An 11,851-nucleotide genomic window follows, 5' to 3' on the forward strand; every position below is an offset into this window, starting at 1 on the left:
TCAGCGTCGCAGTGAGGCTGCCCACGTCGATGTTGAGCGGCAGGTCTTCGTAGGGGAAGCCCTGTTGCGGCACTCATAACGGTCAGAGAGGGAATTCTCCAATTGTGTGTGTGTGTGTCGTGCCATGAGTGTGGTGCGCACCTGCAGGAGAGTCTTGACAACGAGGTTGATGCTCGCGACGAGCCATGCGCTGGCCATCAGGATGATACCTGCAACGCCCAGCTCACTCGACGAGTCGCCTCTGTGGGATTGGAGAGCAATTAATTGAGGCAAAGTAAACGAATTATAACAGTCCTGCCAAGGAAATGTGGCATGTGCGGGGTGGTGGGGATTACTGGTAGGCGATAATGTAGGGATACTGTTGCTCCCTCTGCAGCTCGAAACTGAGGTGCGGCGTTCCCTGCGTGGAAACGTTCCTGAACGAGAATGCTGCAGAGCGAGCAAGTGAAGAGAGGAGACCTGGTTAGCAGCATTCGCTTTTAGTCGACGCCGGCCCCCGTGGGTTGGGCGCACCTAGCGCGGCGAAGGGAGCCGCGAGGAAGCTTTCGATTTCCCCACCCGATTGCAGGGCAGCCGAGAACCGATCCTGTGTGTGGCCACAGTGCCGGTATCATGTTGGTGGTTAGCGCCGTGGTGCTCTACAAGACCGATACTCTCCACATGCATGTACTGCGCAGCTCTTCCATACCTTCATGCTCTTAATCTCGGTTTGCAGTTTTGCTCGGGAGGAGTACGGGAGCAGGAAGGGCATGTGGTACGCTGTGCCGTTAGGTGTAAAGTATTTCGTCTGGTTTATACTGCTCAGCATGCCTGTGTACGGAGCGATTAGGGTGGTGAAGGAGTGATCAGAGGTGGGTGTGGGTGCGGTGTGTGTTCGTACCGCCTTTATCGCCAGTGATGGAAAGGTAGCCCAGATCGGGCACCGACTGTGGCAAGGGATCGCCGATGAAGTAGGTCCAGCTTTGGTTCAGCGCGACGGGCATCTTCACCTCGGGGTCTTTCCACCCCTGCACGTCCAATCCCATGAATAATGAATTAGTGGAATTTACAATTTTAATATCATTTTAAAAATCATATTAAATGTAGGGCCGAAGTACATACCTTGTTGTCGTCGAGGAGGGAGTTGAAGAGTAGCTGCATGGCGCCCACGTAGAGGATGAGAAGTAGCGGGACCACAATCTGGCAGCACAGCGTGCACCTTTGCCGCAACTGCACGACAAGCGCCAGAGAAGATGAGAGGTTATTTATTTATTTATTTATGTGTACTGATGAAATCTTCAATTCGTTGATGAGGAAAGTACCTGGAGTTTGAAGTTCTTGCGGAAGAGAGCCTTGAACTGATACGATTTGGGGGTGATCTGGGAGTAGTGATTGTCGAAGGCGCCGTCCTTGCCGCTCGGGCGCTTGGTTTCGCCAACAGAGAACACTACCTGCTCGTTGTCTTCATCGAAATCCGTGTCGAGCTCGCCCAGACCGCTGTCATACTTGCCCTTGTTCTTCTTCTTCTTGTTCGAGCTGCCAGCTCCCCTGCCGAGCAGCCCCGACCTTTCCGTTTGGCTCGCGGCCGACAGCCGCACCTCTTCTTCGCCTTCACTGGCGTCGTACCGCTCCATGTTAGCGCCTTCTCTTCTTCTCTGGCTGCCAGGCTTCACACCTGCCGCGTACAAGAAGTGCTGGCGAAGAAGTGGTCGGGAGAGAGGAAATGGGAAGAGCGAAGCTCAGTCGCTTCCTCGCTTTCTTCCTCAGCAGCCAGAGAAGAAGAAAACGAGTTTCGCCCCACCTAATATTCCCGCCAAATTGGTTATTGGCCAAAATTGAGGTATTTTTGATAATGCCCGAAGCGCAAAGGAGGCCACTTTTTCTTTTTTCTCTCTCTCTCTCACTCGTTTCCTGTGGCGGACCACGGCTTGTGGCACAAGAGTCGAAACCTCTTTCGGTTATGTGCTTCAATGATGCCGTGGCAAGCCTGGGGGCAAGAACGCTGCAATTACCTAATAAGGCCAAAGAAGAAATACGCCGCGACGTTTCATGAACTGAAACCGAGGCATTGCCCTGTTGTCTTTGACAGTACCCGAGCTTTGCGCGAGCGAAGATTATGGACTGCTAGCCACACGCCGCCAGCCCAACAACCGAAGCCCTCTTACACCATTCAGCTGGCTCTACACAAGGGACGACATGCGGTCGCTCTTGATCCTTCTGTGTCTTTGTGTCTGCACCCAGGCCCACATCACCCACATCGGTACTACCCCTTCAATAGTCAGCACATCACCGCCCCCTCCCCCGCCAAGCTTCTTAAGTGATTGTGTTGCAGATGGCCCAGGCACAGCGGCTGGTGATGCACAAGGTACCCCCCCCTCACGGTGAACCCATGCTGGCTCAGTACTGTGGCCAGCACCTGTGTTTGCTGACCGGCTCGCAACTGGATTTCGTGTGGCAGAATACCGACACAGGGCGATCCGAGAGGTTTCGCCGTCGCCACCATGCGCAGTGTACGTGCAGAACACGGTTCGAATTTCCTATGACGACACCGGGCCACAGGTCTCGCAGTGGCGGGGCGACATCACCACCGGCGCCGCGCCCGTGTGGTTCCTCCGCCTGGGCCTCGCCCAATCCTACGAGGTCTTCAACAACGGCACCAGTGGGCTGAACAGGATCGAGAGCACGGAGTTCTTCAACCTGAACGCGTCCATCTACGAGGCAGGCGGCTTCACTCAGGGCGAGGTATACAACTTCACCATCGCGTGGGCGTGGGCGTCGGAGCCCGTCCTCTATACCCAGGCCATCAGCTGCGATCAGGGCGTCCAGCTTACTCCCCTCCCGACGCCGTCTAACTCGCCCATTCCCAGCGCCACTCCCTCGCCCACCAAGACTCCTACGCTCACCCCCAGCCCGACTGTGTCTCTGACACCCACCAACACCCCGACGCCCACCGGGACCCAGTCGCCTTCTCGCTCGCCCACCTCCACTCTGACGCCCACCCGCACTCCGACCGTCTCTCCCTCCCCCACCGGCACCCAGTCGCCTTCTCGCTCGCCCACCTCCTCTGTGTCGCTGACGCCCACCAGCACTCCGACCGTCTCTCCCTCCCCCACTGGGACCCAGTCGCCTTCGCTTTCGCCCACTCGCAGTCCCACTGTGTCTCTGACACCCACCAACACTCCGACGCCCACCGGGACCCAGTCGCCATCTCGCTCGCCCACCTCCACTCTGACGCCCACCCGCACTCCGACCGTCTCTCCCTCACCCACTGGGACTCGGTCGCCTTCGCTCTCGGCCACTCCCAGTTCCACTGTCTCGCTGACGCCTACCGGCACGGGGACGCCCTCTCTGTCGCCTTCTGGAACTCCCTCGCTCACAACCAGCGCGACCCCGTCGCCCTCATCTACCGTCAGCCCGACGCCCTCGTCGCCCACCGGCAGCCGCACACCCTCCCTCACGCGGATCGGGTCGCCCACAGCGTCGCCGTCGCCATCCTCCTCGCCGCAGTGCAGGGTCGACCAGTTAGACTACTCGGTCACTCCGCTCAGCTTTACCTTCCAGGCCACGAGTGTCACCCTCAGCTTCAACTTCACTCTCAAGGGCTCCAGTGCGCGCTCCGTAGCAGTAGGGCAATCGCCCATCCTGCCCTGCGTAATCAACCAGATCTCCATTGGTTTGCCGCCGTCGCCCCCTCACAATGGGCCTGAGCATCATGGGAAGGAGCTGACCACACACATACGACTCACAGGTGAGCGAGTGTGTTCCCTCACGGCTTTGACGTGGGGCGCCGGACAACACTTTTCGTGCACCATCTATCCGCCGGAAGCTGCGCAGACCCTGGCCTATCCGGTGCCCATCGCGGTCCGCCTCAATGACACCGTGGCCCTAGAGAACCGCCTGATCGCGCCCACCCAGACCCGGTTCAACACGTTCACCTGGCGTACGGCTCTCTTCCTCCCCACTCTTCTCCTACATCGGGTCCTCTTGCTCGGGCCTGCACTGACGATGCCATCTGTGCTTGGTCCCGATCCCAGTCAGGACACAGACGCGGATGAGGGTCTCCATCCCCAGCTTCAACGTGACCGCATTCACCTTCGCTGCTCGGGCGCAACTAGCGACCTTTGTGGCGAACATCCTCAGCGGTACGTACCATGAGTCCTTCCGTAATTTGTTCATATTTCTATATGTTTATCATCTCATTTTATTGTTTTAATATGACTAATGGTTCCTTTCTATAGTGAACGAAATGGATCTGCGCATCAGCAGCTGGTCAGTAACGGGCGTCACCATTCAGCTGTGGGACTCGGCGTCCCTGTCGGTTGCGGAGCAATCCCTCCGATTGATCGCCAACCGGCTCGAGCTCGTGGGGATGACCGGTACGTGCCTCCTCAGATCAGCGGCATACCTTGATTCGCTCCTTCACGGCCTGCCTGACCATCCACACTCGTTTCCCCGCGCAGGACTCAACATCACGGAGATCGTCGATCTGGGATCTGGCTTCGACACGCTGTGCGATCCCACGTGCTTGAACGACGGCCAGTGTCGAAATGCGTCGGGGTTGGCCTACTGCGAGTGCGCGACCGGCTATTACGGTACGTGGCACGATATCAATGATATCAATGATATCGTGTCATCGTATCGAGGCCCGGGCTCTGCTCACGCCTGTACCGTCGGAGTGCAGGCTCCGACTGCTCGAGCATGCGGGTACCGGAGGGCGGAACACCGCCGGATCGTGGCTACATCGCCAACGCCGCCGACACCCCCAACATGGCAATGTCGGCAGCGTCGGGCAACACCAGGTACTGCGGGATGGAGTGGGAGGCGGTCAGGGCTCTCACTAATGCTTGGGTGGCGGCGGCGGCGGTGGAATGCAGCATGACGATGGCGATGTCATGGACCAATTTCGGCACCACTGCGGGACAGAGATATGACCTGGACACAACGCGCCTCTCTCAGAGCCTCGAATCCACCACCACCGACGACGGAGAGACTATCATCAGCTTCCAGTCGCGGTTCAACGACGGAGAAACCACCGCGTCCACCACGTTCAGCGTCTCCAAGTACTGCTCGATGGCCTTCTTAGGAGAAGAATGCGTGGAATGAGCACCACAAGCGACCACTAACCCATACACGCGCATTCAGCTCCTCGCGTCAGGTGACATTCGCTGGGCAGACGCTGACGATCCCTGCCGGCGCAGTCAAGAACGGCCTCGAGTTCATCGGCCCACCGCCGTTCACCGTCGTGCCCGACGAGAACATTGTGCTCGAGCTGGCACTCGACCTGGGCACCGAGTCGGTCGTCAGCACGTCCGACCCGGTCAGGTGAGCTACCCCCATACATTCCGCCTTTTGCATTTGTTTTTTTCTTATGCTGCTATGAACTCGCAGGAGTGACTCCAATGACCACTTGTTCACGATCACGATGGTCTTGAGCAATGGGTTCAATGTGGACCTGCGGTACCTCGACCAAGCCATCCTCGACGACGGTAAGTTGGTTCTTAATTCTTCTTATTATTGTTCTTGTTCTTATTTTCTTGAGCTCACACGTTCCACGCCAACAGAGATCGTCGAGGTCACGGTCACCTTTAGCTCCTCCACAAAGGCGTTGAGCATCACGACCGCCCCGTGGGAGTCCACTTGGGTCTACGATCCCGACTTCAACGTGCTCTTCGGCACGACCGAGACCGAGAGCGGGAGTAGCGACGACTTCCCGCTCGGCATCGTGGCCGGCGCGGCTGTTGGCGGTAACCACCACCTCACCATTTGCCTTTAGCCGAGAATCTCGCACTCACGACACGCACACGCACGCACACGACACGACACGATAGGCGCCGCGGGATTTGTAGGGCTGGTGCTTGTGGTGCTGGGCACCCTCTGGTATGTGCGCGCGAGGCGCAACAAACGGGACACCCAGCCGACGCTGGCTTCGATCAACTTTGCCTCGTCCGATGTGAGCACCGACGTACTCAGCAAGTGCTCGAGCTCCTCCGTCCTACCGCCGATCAGCAGCGCCAAGAAGCGGCGCGAGATGGACCGGAGCGAGACCTTTGCCCGCAACAAGCAGTCGGTGTGGGAGGACCTGATCGACGCCGACCCTCTACCCAGCCCCACCCCGGCCGACCTGGAAGAAGACGAGAACTCTGTGGAGATGAGGGAGCAGCCGCGGCCTGAGGCGACGACCCCCATAGGGCGCCGCTATCCCACCTACGACCTGCACAACAACACGATTTACCGGGGCGGACCGGCCATCGAGAAGTCGACGGACAACCCCGTGTTCGAACAGAGCAGCCCGCCCAGCATCCTGGGCGACGATTCCACCGAGTCTGCTTGATCTGCTCGCCAGTCAACTTTTTAGATGTCTTATTTATTCTATTTTTGTTTTTTCTAGACGATCCCACCAGCACTGTACATCCGTGGCAAGGCGCAACCAACCCCCAATTTTCACAAGTTTTTCTTTATCTTCTGCTTCTTGCTCTGTTCACTGGGAGTTTTGGTGCAGGCCGACGGGCACCCCGCCGATGTTGGCGAGGGGGGACTTGGTGGCGGCGACTGGGGACGTCGAAGTACTGGTGCTGTCGTAGAGCCGGTTAGACTCCTCGCTCTCGTAGCCCGCCTCCCCAAGCGCGCTCCCGGCGCTTTCGTCTCCGCTGTTGAAGCTGAAGCTGCAACTACCGCTCTCGTCCCCGTCATCGCTCGCCGCCACGACGGTCGGCCGCAGCATCAGCGTCTGCGTGCTCGCTGCCGAGTCCACCACCTCGGCCTCGGCCTTCATCGCCGGCATCTTCTTCTTCTTCCGTGGTGACTCCTCGAGATCCTTCGACTGCTGCGGTGTGGTCGCTGCCGTTGGTGGCGCGAGGGACCGCTTGCGGCGGGTGGGCGGAGGGTCGATGCGGATGATCTTGTCCTGCGGGCCGCCGGCGGGCGTCGCCCCACGGCGGGACCGGGTGTTGTAGCCGGTGAACCGCCGCTGGCGCACACGCTCGTTGCGTGCCCGGGCAGACTCGGCCGCGGAGGAAGCCGCCGCCGCGGGCTTAGCCGCTTTCGGCTCAAATTCGTCGTCCGTCGATTCGATGATCGTCTCGTCCACTGCGAGGCACCGCGTGGTCCTTGTCTCGGCCTTAGCTTTCGCTTTCGCGTCCTTCTCGCCGCAGTCTTCGTTCTTCTTCTTCTTCGACGCCCGCGTGCGCGGAGCCTTAGACGCGCTCTTGGCCTCTTCGGCGTCCTCGGATGTGCGCTTCCGCCTGGTGGACACCTTCGCGATGGCCTGCTCCTTGCCATGATCCCCCTTCGTCGCCGCTGGCCGTCGCCTCTTCTTCGCTGGCTCCTCGTCGTCGCCTTTGCCCTTGTTCGCTTTCTTTTCTCTTTTGTCGTTAAGTTCGTCTCCGGCGGTAGTCGTCGTCTTCGTCTTCTTCGTCTTCGCTTTCACTTTCCTCTTCGTCGTTTTCATGGACGCGAGGTGGACGTCTTCGTCATCCGGCACCTGGAGCAGAAGAGCGGCGAGGCCCGGCGACGTTTCGCTCCGTTTCTTCTCGCCCGACGAGGTGCCGGCAGTCGCGCTCGGCAATCGCTTGCGCTTGCGCTTGCTTCGGGGTGAGTCGGCGTCGTCGGCGTCGTCGATTTCACTGTAGGACGCGTTCAAGAGGCCAGCCTCGGGCGTAAACTCGCCGTCGCTCTCCTCGTCGTCGTCGCCGCCATTCATCGTCCACAGGTCTCCCTCGCTGCCGCTGCTGTCGTCATCGTCGTCTTCACTGCCGTCGTCAGAGTCGTCGGATCCCCTTTTCCTCCTCCGTCCGCCGGCGCCCTCTCCATGCTCGGGCTTCAAGTACTGAGCCCACCCACCCGTCCTCTCGAACTCTTCCGGGTTGTCCCGCACTGTGTTCACAACACGACACGCACACAACACAACACGAAACGCGCAACCGCACACGACACGCGACACACGACACAGATTCAGTGATGAAGGGGCGATGGTCGGGATTGGGGGCGTCCGGCGTACCAAAGTTGAGAAGCGGAGGCCACTGCACGTTGCCCAGGCCCCGGTGGTGCGGCACGGCTTCGTCGCTGAGCCGGCTCTCCAGCCGGGCCAGGTACTCCATGGGAATCGAGTGGACCTGCGCCACGTAGCGGCTCAGGTTCTTGCCCCCGATCACGTCTTCGTCGTCTTCATCCTCTTCATCGTCGTCTTCTGTTTCGTCATCTTCCCCGCGCCGACGCTTCTTCTTGCCGCTCTTCCTGGTAGCGCGTCTCTTGCGCCTGGGCTTGGGCTTGGTCGTAGGGACTTTCTGTCGCACGCTCTTCTTCACGAGCGCCAGGTCAAAGTTGCGCAACGCAGGTTCTGTATACGAAGCGGATGTGAGTCATTAAATCACACACACAACACACACACACACACACAACGAGGCTGGCCGTACTGAAGAGTGCACGCTCCAAGCATGCCACTTCAATCTCGCAATACGGCACCACCACGAACGGGCTGCGCCACACATCGTAATCGGTTGAACGTTAGCCGCCGGCAGTACCCTGTGGGTGTGGTGTTCGGGGGGATCGGTACCGACGGTCGAGCTGGACGATGGCCGTGGGGGTGAGGTGGACGCGACACATGCCCGCTCCGCCACGCACCACCCCGTGCATGGCTTCCGTGCCACGGTGCCCGATCCTCTCCACCCGGATCCCGGCTTCATGGTCGTCGTCTTCGTCTTCCTTATCACTCACCTCTTCTTCCTCCTCTTCTACAATCTCCTCCTCTTCGACACGATCGTCTTCGCCATCGCTGCCGATCACGACCGTGCTCCGTGTTCGTCGTGCGCGGGGCGAAGGCGACGACGCGGCGATGACCGTCGACGACGACGCAGCTGCGGGGGCATTGGTGGTTGTTGTTATCGTTGTTGTTGTGGCGTCTGTCGATCCCGTAGCTACGGTGGCCAGCGCGACGGCCGAGAGACGTCCGACGTCGGCCACGATGGCGCGCAGGCGCGGGTTGCGGGCGGTACGCGGCCCGCCGGCGACAAAGTGTGCAAAGGTGTGTCGGGCGAGATCGTCCACGCTGTCGCCGCCGCCGCTGGACTTTGTCTTCTTCTTTCCGCGCTGGCCCTTGGTGCTGCGATCACCATCATCGGGGCTCGAAGACTTGGTAAGCTCGAGGTGGAGGAAGCCACAATTCACTTCGAAATTAATCTCCGACTCAGGATCCCGATTCTGTCGACCTTTCCTTTTCCCCGCCTGACACGTCAGCAAAGTACCTCCCGGTAGGTACCCTTTAAGGTGGCCAGGATTGCGATTCTGTCGACTCCCCCATACGCCCGGCTTTTGCCAGGCATGGTTATGTAAAAATCATTTTTTATTGATTTCGAGATCCTGCTCCAAACAGGCCACCAAATCAAGCTGCCCTGTGCGCAAACCACCGGCTACATCATAGAAGATGAGTGTGCGCATAGGCGCCACTTTTGGCACCGAAATCAGCGCTCATCTTGTCGAATCGTGGCCACTGGCCAGTGTGGAAATACAAACAAAAAAGACATTTCCTGAACCAATTGCGCAAGAAAAGAATTTTTCTTTTGCGGAACCCTCAAATCTCCGAAATCGCTTGCCTGGGGTCACGAAACGCTTGCAACAAACTCGAAGTGCAAAGGGGAACGGCGAACCGGCGACGTTGGTGAAGGATTCGATACGGAAGGAGAAAGACGCCGGAGCGCAGCAGTGAGGGTCGTCGCCCAACGCCACCGAAGCCAAGCTCAATAAAAGAACCACCACCAGAGGTTGGAACCTCATCTTCGTTTTCGTTCTTTTTCTTTGTAAGCCTCATTTCGCTTTCGTTTTCTCTCATTGGTCGCACTTTCCCGGTTTTTCTTTGGCACACTTAAGGGCCAATCGCCGCCGTGTGCCCACTTCTCGTCTCTTTTCTTTGTTGCACCAACCCAGTTGTGACTGGCCTCACGAATGAAGCTCACGACGGAAAGGCTGCTCCTCGCTGCGGCGCTCTTGCTGGTGCTGGCCTGTGCGGCACCGCGGCAATGCGCCGGACTGCCTTGGGAAGAGGCCCAGCGCGTGCTGTACAACCAGCAGCTACTACGGAGTGGTGGTGGCAACGGCGCGGCCACGGTGAACAAGCGCGACCTCATCCTCGACTTCCCCATGTGCCCCAACCACCCCCGTGCCGTCCCTCAAGCTTTCATCAACCAACGCGTACGCCTCGTGCCCTTTCCTCGTTCACTCCCGGAAACTTGGCAGTTACCACACAAACCGGACATTGTTCAAATTGTTGCGGGACTCGCGTGCGTGTCGTGTCGTGTGGTCGTGTGGTCGTTTTACAGTTCATGCCGGAGCGGCTGCGCGAGGCCATCAAGAACATCAGTGCTTCTTTCCAAACGGCGGCGCAGGCGAACGGGGTCCAAGCGCTGTCGGTGGGCATCGTGTACGACCAGGAGCTCGTGTGGGAGCAGGGCTATGGCCTCATCGACCCCTCCGACCCCTCCTCGTAAGCGACACAACCAACTCCACCAACTTCCTTAAGGACCGCCACATCGCACCATGCCACTTACTCACACCCACGCGGGCGGACGCGCAGACAAGTGGACGCGAACACGATCTACCGCGTGGGATCGATCACCAAGCTGATCACCAACATCATGCTCTTCCAGCTGAGGGACCAGGGCAAGCTCTCGCTCGACGACCCCGTCAGCGTACGCCGCCCCGATCCCAAGAACACGCACGCATGGTCATTGGTGTTTTTAACTGTTAAGACCACACAGAAATACGTGCCGGAGTTGGTGTGGCCGACGCCCTTCAAGAACAACCCCGGCATTACCTGGCGCTCCCTCGCCGGTCAGATCAGGTACCACACACTACACACAAAGAGATTCGTGATAAACAAGAAACCACCACTAAACGACAACGTGATGGTGGCGACGGTAGTGGCCTGACGGGAGCGACACCCTGCAACTTTTTCACCATTTTGGAGCCCTTCCTGGGCGATGCATGCGAGATCTCCAACGCCGAGGCGTGGAAGCGCGTCACGGCCGATCCGGTGCGTGGTTCATGAACGCATTCCCCCGCGTGATAGGGGGTAACTGACCCCAATAATTCTTCGCCAGCCGTCGGTGCCGATGTGGCAGGACCCGCATTACGCCGACGGGGCCTACGCGATCATCGGGCGCGCGCTGGAGTCCGTCGTGGGCATGTCCTACGAGGACTACATCACCCAGCACATCTTCAAACCCCTCGGTAGCCCTCCCTCCCCCGACGATCGCTCTTAGTCGAACCCTGCTCACTCCCTCTTTGTTTCCGCTTCGGTGCGAACCACCGCACAGGAATGGACAGCTCGTTCTTGGCCTACAACTCCTGGTCGGACATGGCCAAGAGGGTGCCGCCGGGCAAAGTGGGCAACACCACCTTCCCGTCGTTTGTGGCGCACGCCGACCTCAACTGGGCACGCGCGACTGGCAACGTACCTCTGCGCCCACCGCTGTCCGCGGTACCCTGTATCGTCGCCCACCTCACTTTCGCGACGTTGTGGTGCTGCAGGTGTACTCCACGGTGAAGGACCTGGCCAAGCTGGCGTCGCTCTTCATGGTGGGCCAGGACGAGCGCAAGAACGTGCTGGGCATCTACTCTAGCACGCTGCGCGAGATGCTCACCCCGTCGTTCGTCAATGACGAGCAGGTAACGACCCCTGCCTGCCCATCCTGCATCGATGACCGGTCGCGGCGGTTGTTCGACTCACACCTCCAATCGCGCCTGCTTGCGGCTGCAGACGAGCGGGTACGGGTACCCGTTCGAGGTGTACCACAGCCGCGCCTTTGGCAAGGACATGCCGCCCTACTGGGTCCGCATCAAGGCCGGCATGATGCCGGGCTACTTCAGTGTGCTGGCCATG

At 59.3% G+C, this 11,851-nt stretch overlaps 4 protein-coding genes across 4 annotated transcripts in view; 2 read left to right on the forward strand and 2 right to left on the reverse strand.

Annotated features, from left to right (window-relative positions):
* The window catches only part of ACA1_190120 (uncharacterized protein), a gene marked incomplete at both ends in the record, with an annotated part of 2,079 nt that extends 466 nt beyond the window's left edge, over positions 1 to 1,613 (reverse strand). Inside the window, 9 exon segments of the mRNA XM_004333290.1 lie at positions 26 to 61; positions 142 to 209; positions 228 to 241; positions 336 to 429; positions 514 to 586; positions 689 to 810; positions 881 to 1,007; positions 1,102 to 1,209; positions 1,302 to 1,613. Of these exon segments, the coding sequence (XP_004333338.1) occupies positions 26 to 61; positions 142 to 209; positions 228 to 241; positions 336 to 429; positions 514 to 586; positions 689 to 810; positions 881 to 1,007; positions 1,102 to 1,209; positions 1,302 to 1,613 (954 nt within the window).
* A 698-nt stretch (positions 1,614 to 2,311) lies between these two features.
* On the forward strand, positions 2,312 to 6,310 carry ACA1_190230 (EGFlike domain containing protein; the record flags this gene model as incomplete). Its single annotated transcript, XM_004333291.1, is given in 14 exon segments — positions 2,312 to 2,344; positions 2,539 to 2,991; positions 3,066 to 3,464; positions 3,487 to 3,586; positions 3,605 to 3,652; positions 3,728 to 3,919; positions 4,014 to 4,121; positions 4,218 to 4,355; positions 4,440 to 4,571; positions 4,661 to 5,039; positions 5,122 to 5,301; positions 5,368 to 5,465; positions 5,541 to 5,723; positions 5,826 to 6,310. The coding sequence occupies 14 exon segments, from the start codon at positions 2,312 to 2,314 to the stop codon at positions 6,308 to 6,310; spliced, it is 2,928 nt and encodes a 975-aa protein (XP_004333339.1).
* A 147-nt stretch (positions 6,311 to 6,457) lies between these two features.
* On the reverse strand, positions 6,458 to 9,296 carry ACA1_190240 (uncharacterized protein; the record flags this gene model as incomplete). Its single annotated transcript, XM_004333292.1, has 5 exons — positions 6,458 to 7,851; positions 7,976 to 8,314; positions 8,391 to 8,452; positions 8,531 to 9,198; positions 9,219 to 9,296. The coding sequence occupies 5 exons, from the start codon at positions 9,294 to 9,296 to the stop codon at positions 6,458 to 6,460; spliced, it is 2,541 nt and encodes an 846-aa protein (XP_004333340.1).
* A 619-nt stretch (positions 9,297 to 9,915) lies between these two features.
* Positions 9,916 to 11,851, forward strand: part of ACA1_190250 (beta-lactamase) — a gene marked incomplete at both ends in the record, with an annotated part of 1,995 nt that continues 59 nt past the window's right edge. The window contains 9 exons of the mRNA XM_004333293.1: positions 9,916 to 10,161; positions 10,290 to 10,453; positions 10,544 to 10,658; positions 10,728 to 10,810; positions 10,891 to 11,002; positions 11,070 to 11,199; positions 11,286 to 11,449; positions 11,500 to 11,637; positions 11,729 to 11,839. Coding sequence (XP_004333341.1) covers positions 9,916 to 10,161; positions 10,290 to 10,453; positions 10,544 to 10,658; positions 10,728 to 10,810; positions 10,891 to 11,002; positions 11,070 to 11,199; positions 11,286 to 11,449; positions 11,500 to 11,637; positions 11,729 to 11,839 — 1,263 coding nt within the window. The remainder of the gene's footprint in view (positions 10,162 to 10,289; positions 10,454 to 10,543; positions 10,659 to 10,727; positions 10,811 to 10,890; positions 11,003 to 11,069; positions 11,200 to 11,285; positions 11,450 to 11,499; positions 11,638 to 11,728; positions 11,840 to 11,851) is intronic.

The sequence above is a fragment of the Acanthamoeba castellanii genome (genome assembly GCF_000313135.1).
Source record: "Acanthamoeba castellanii str. Neff unplaced genomic scaffold scf7180000084748, whole genome shotgun sequence".
NCBI lineage: Eukaryota > Discosea > Longamoebia > Acanthamoebidae > Acanthamoeba > Acanthamoeba castellanii.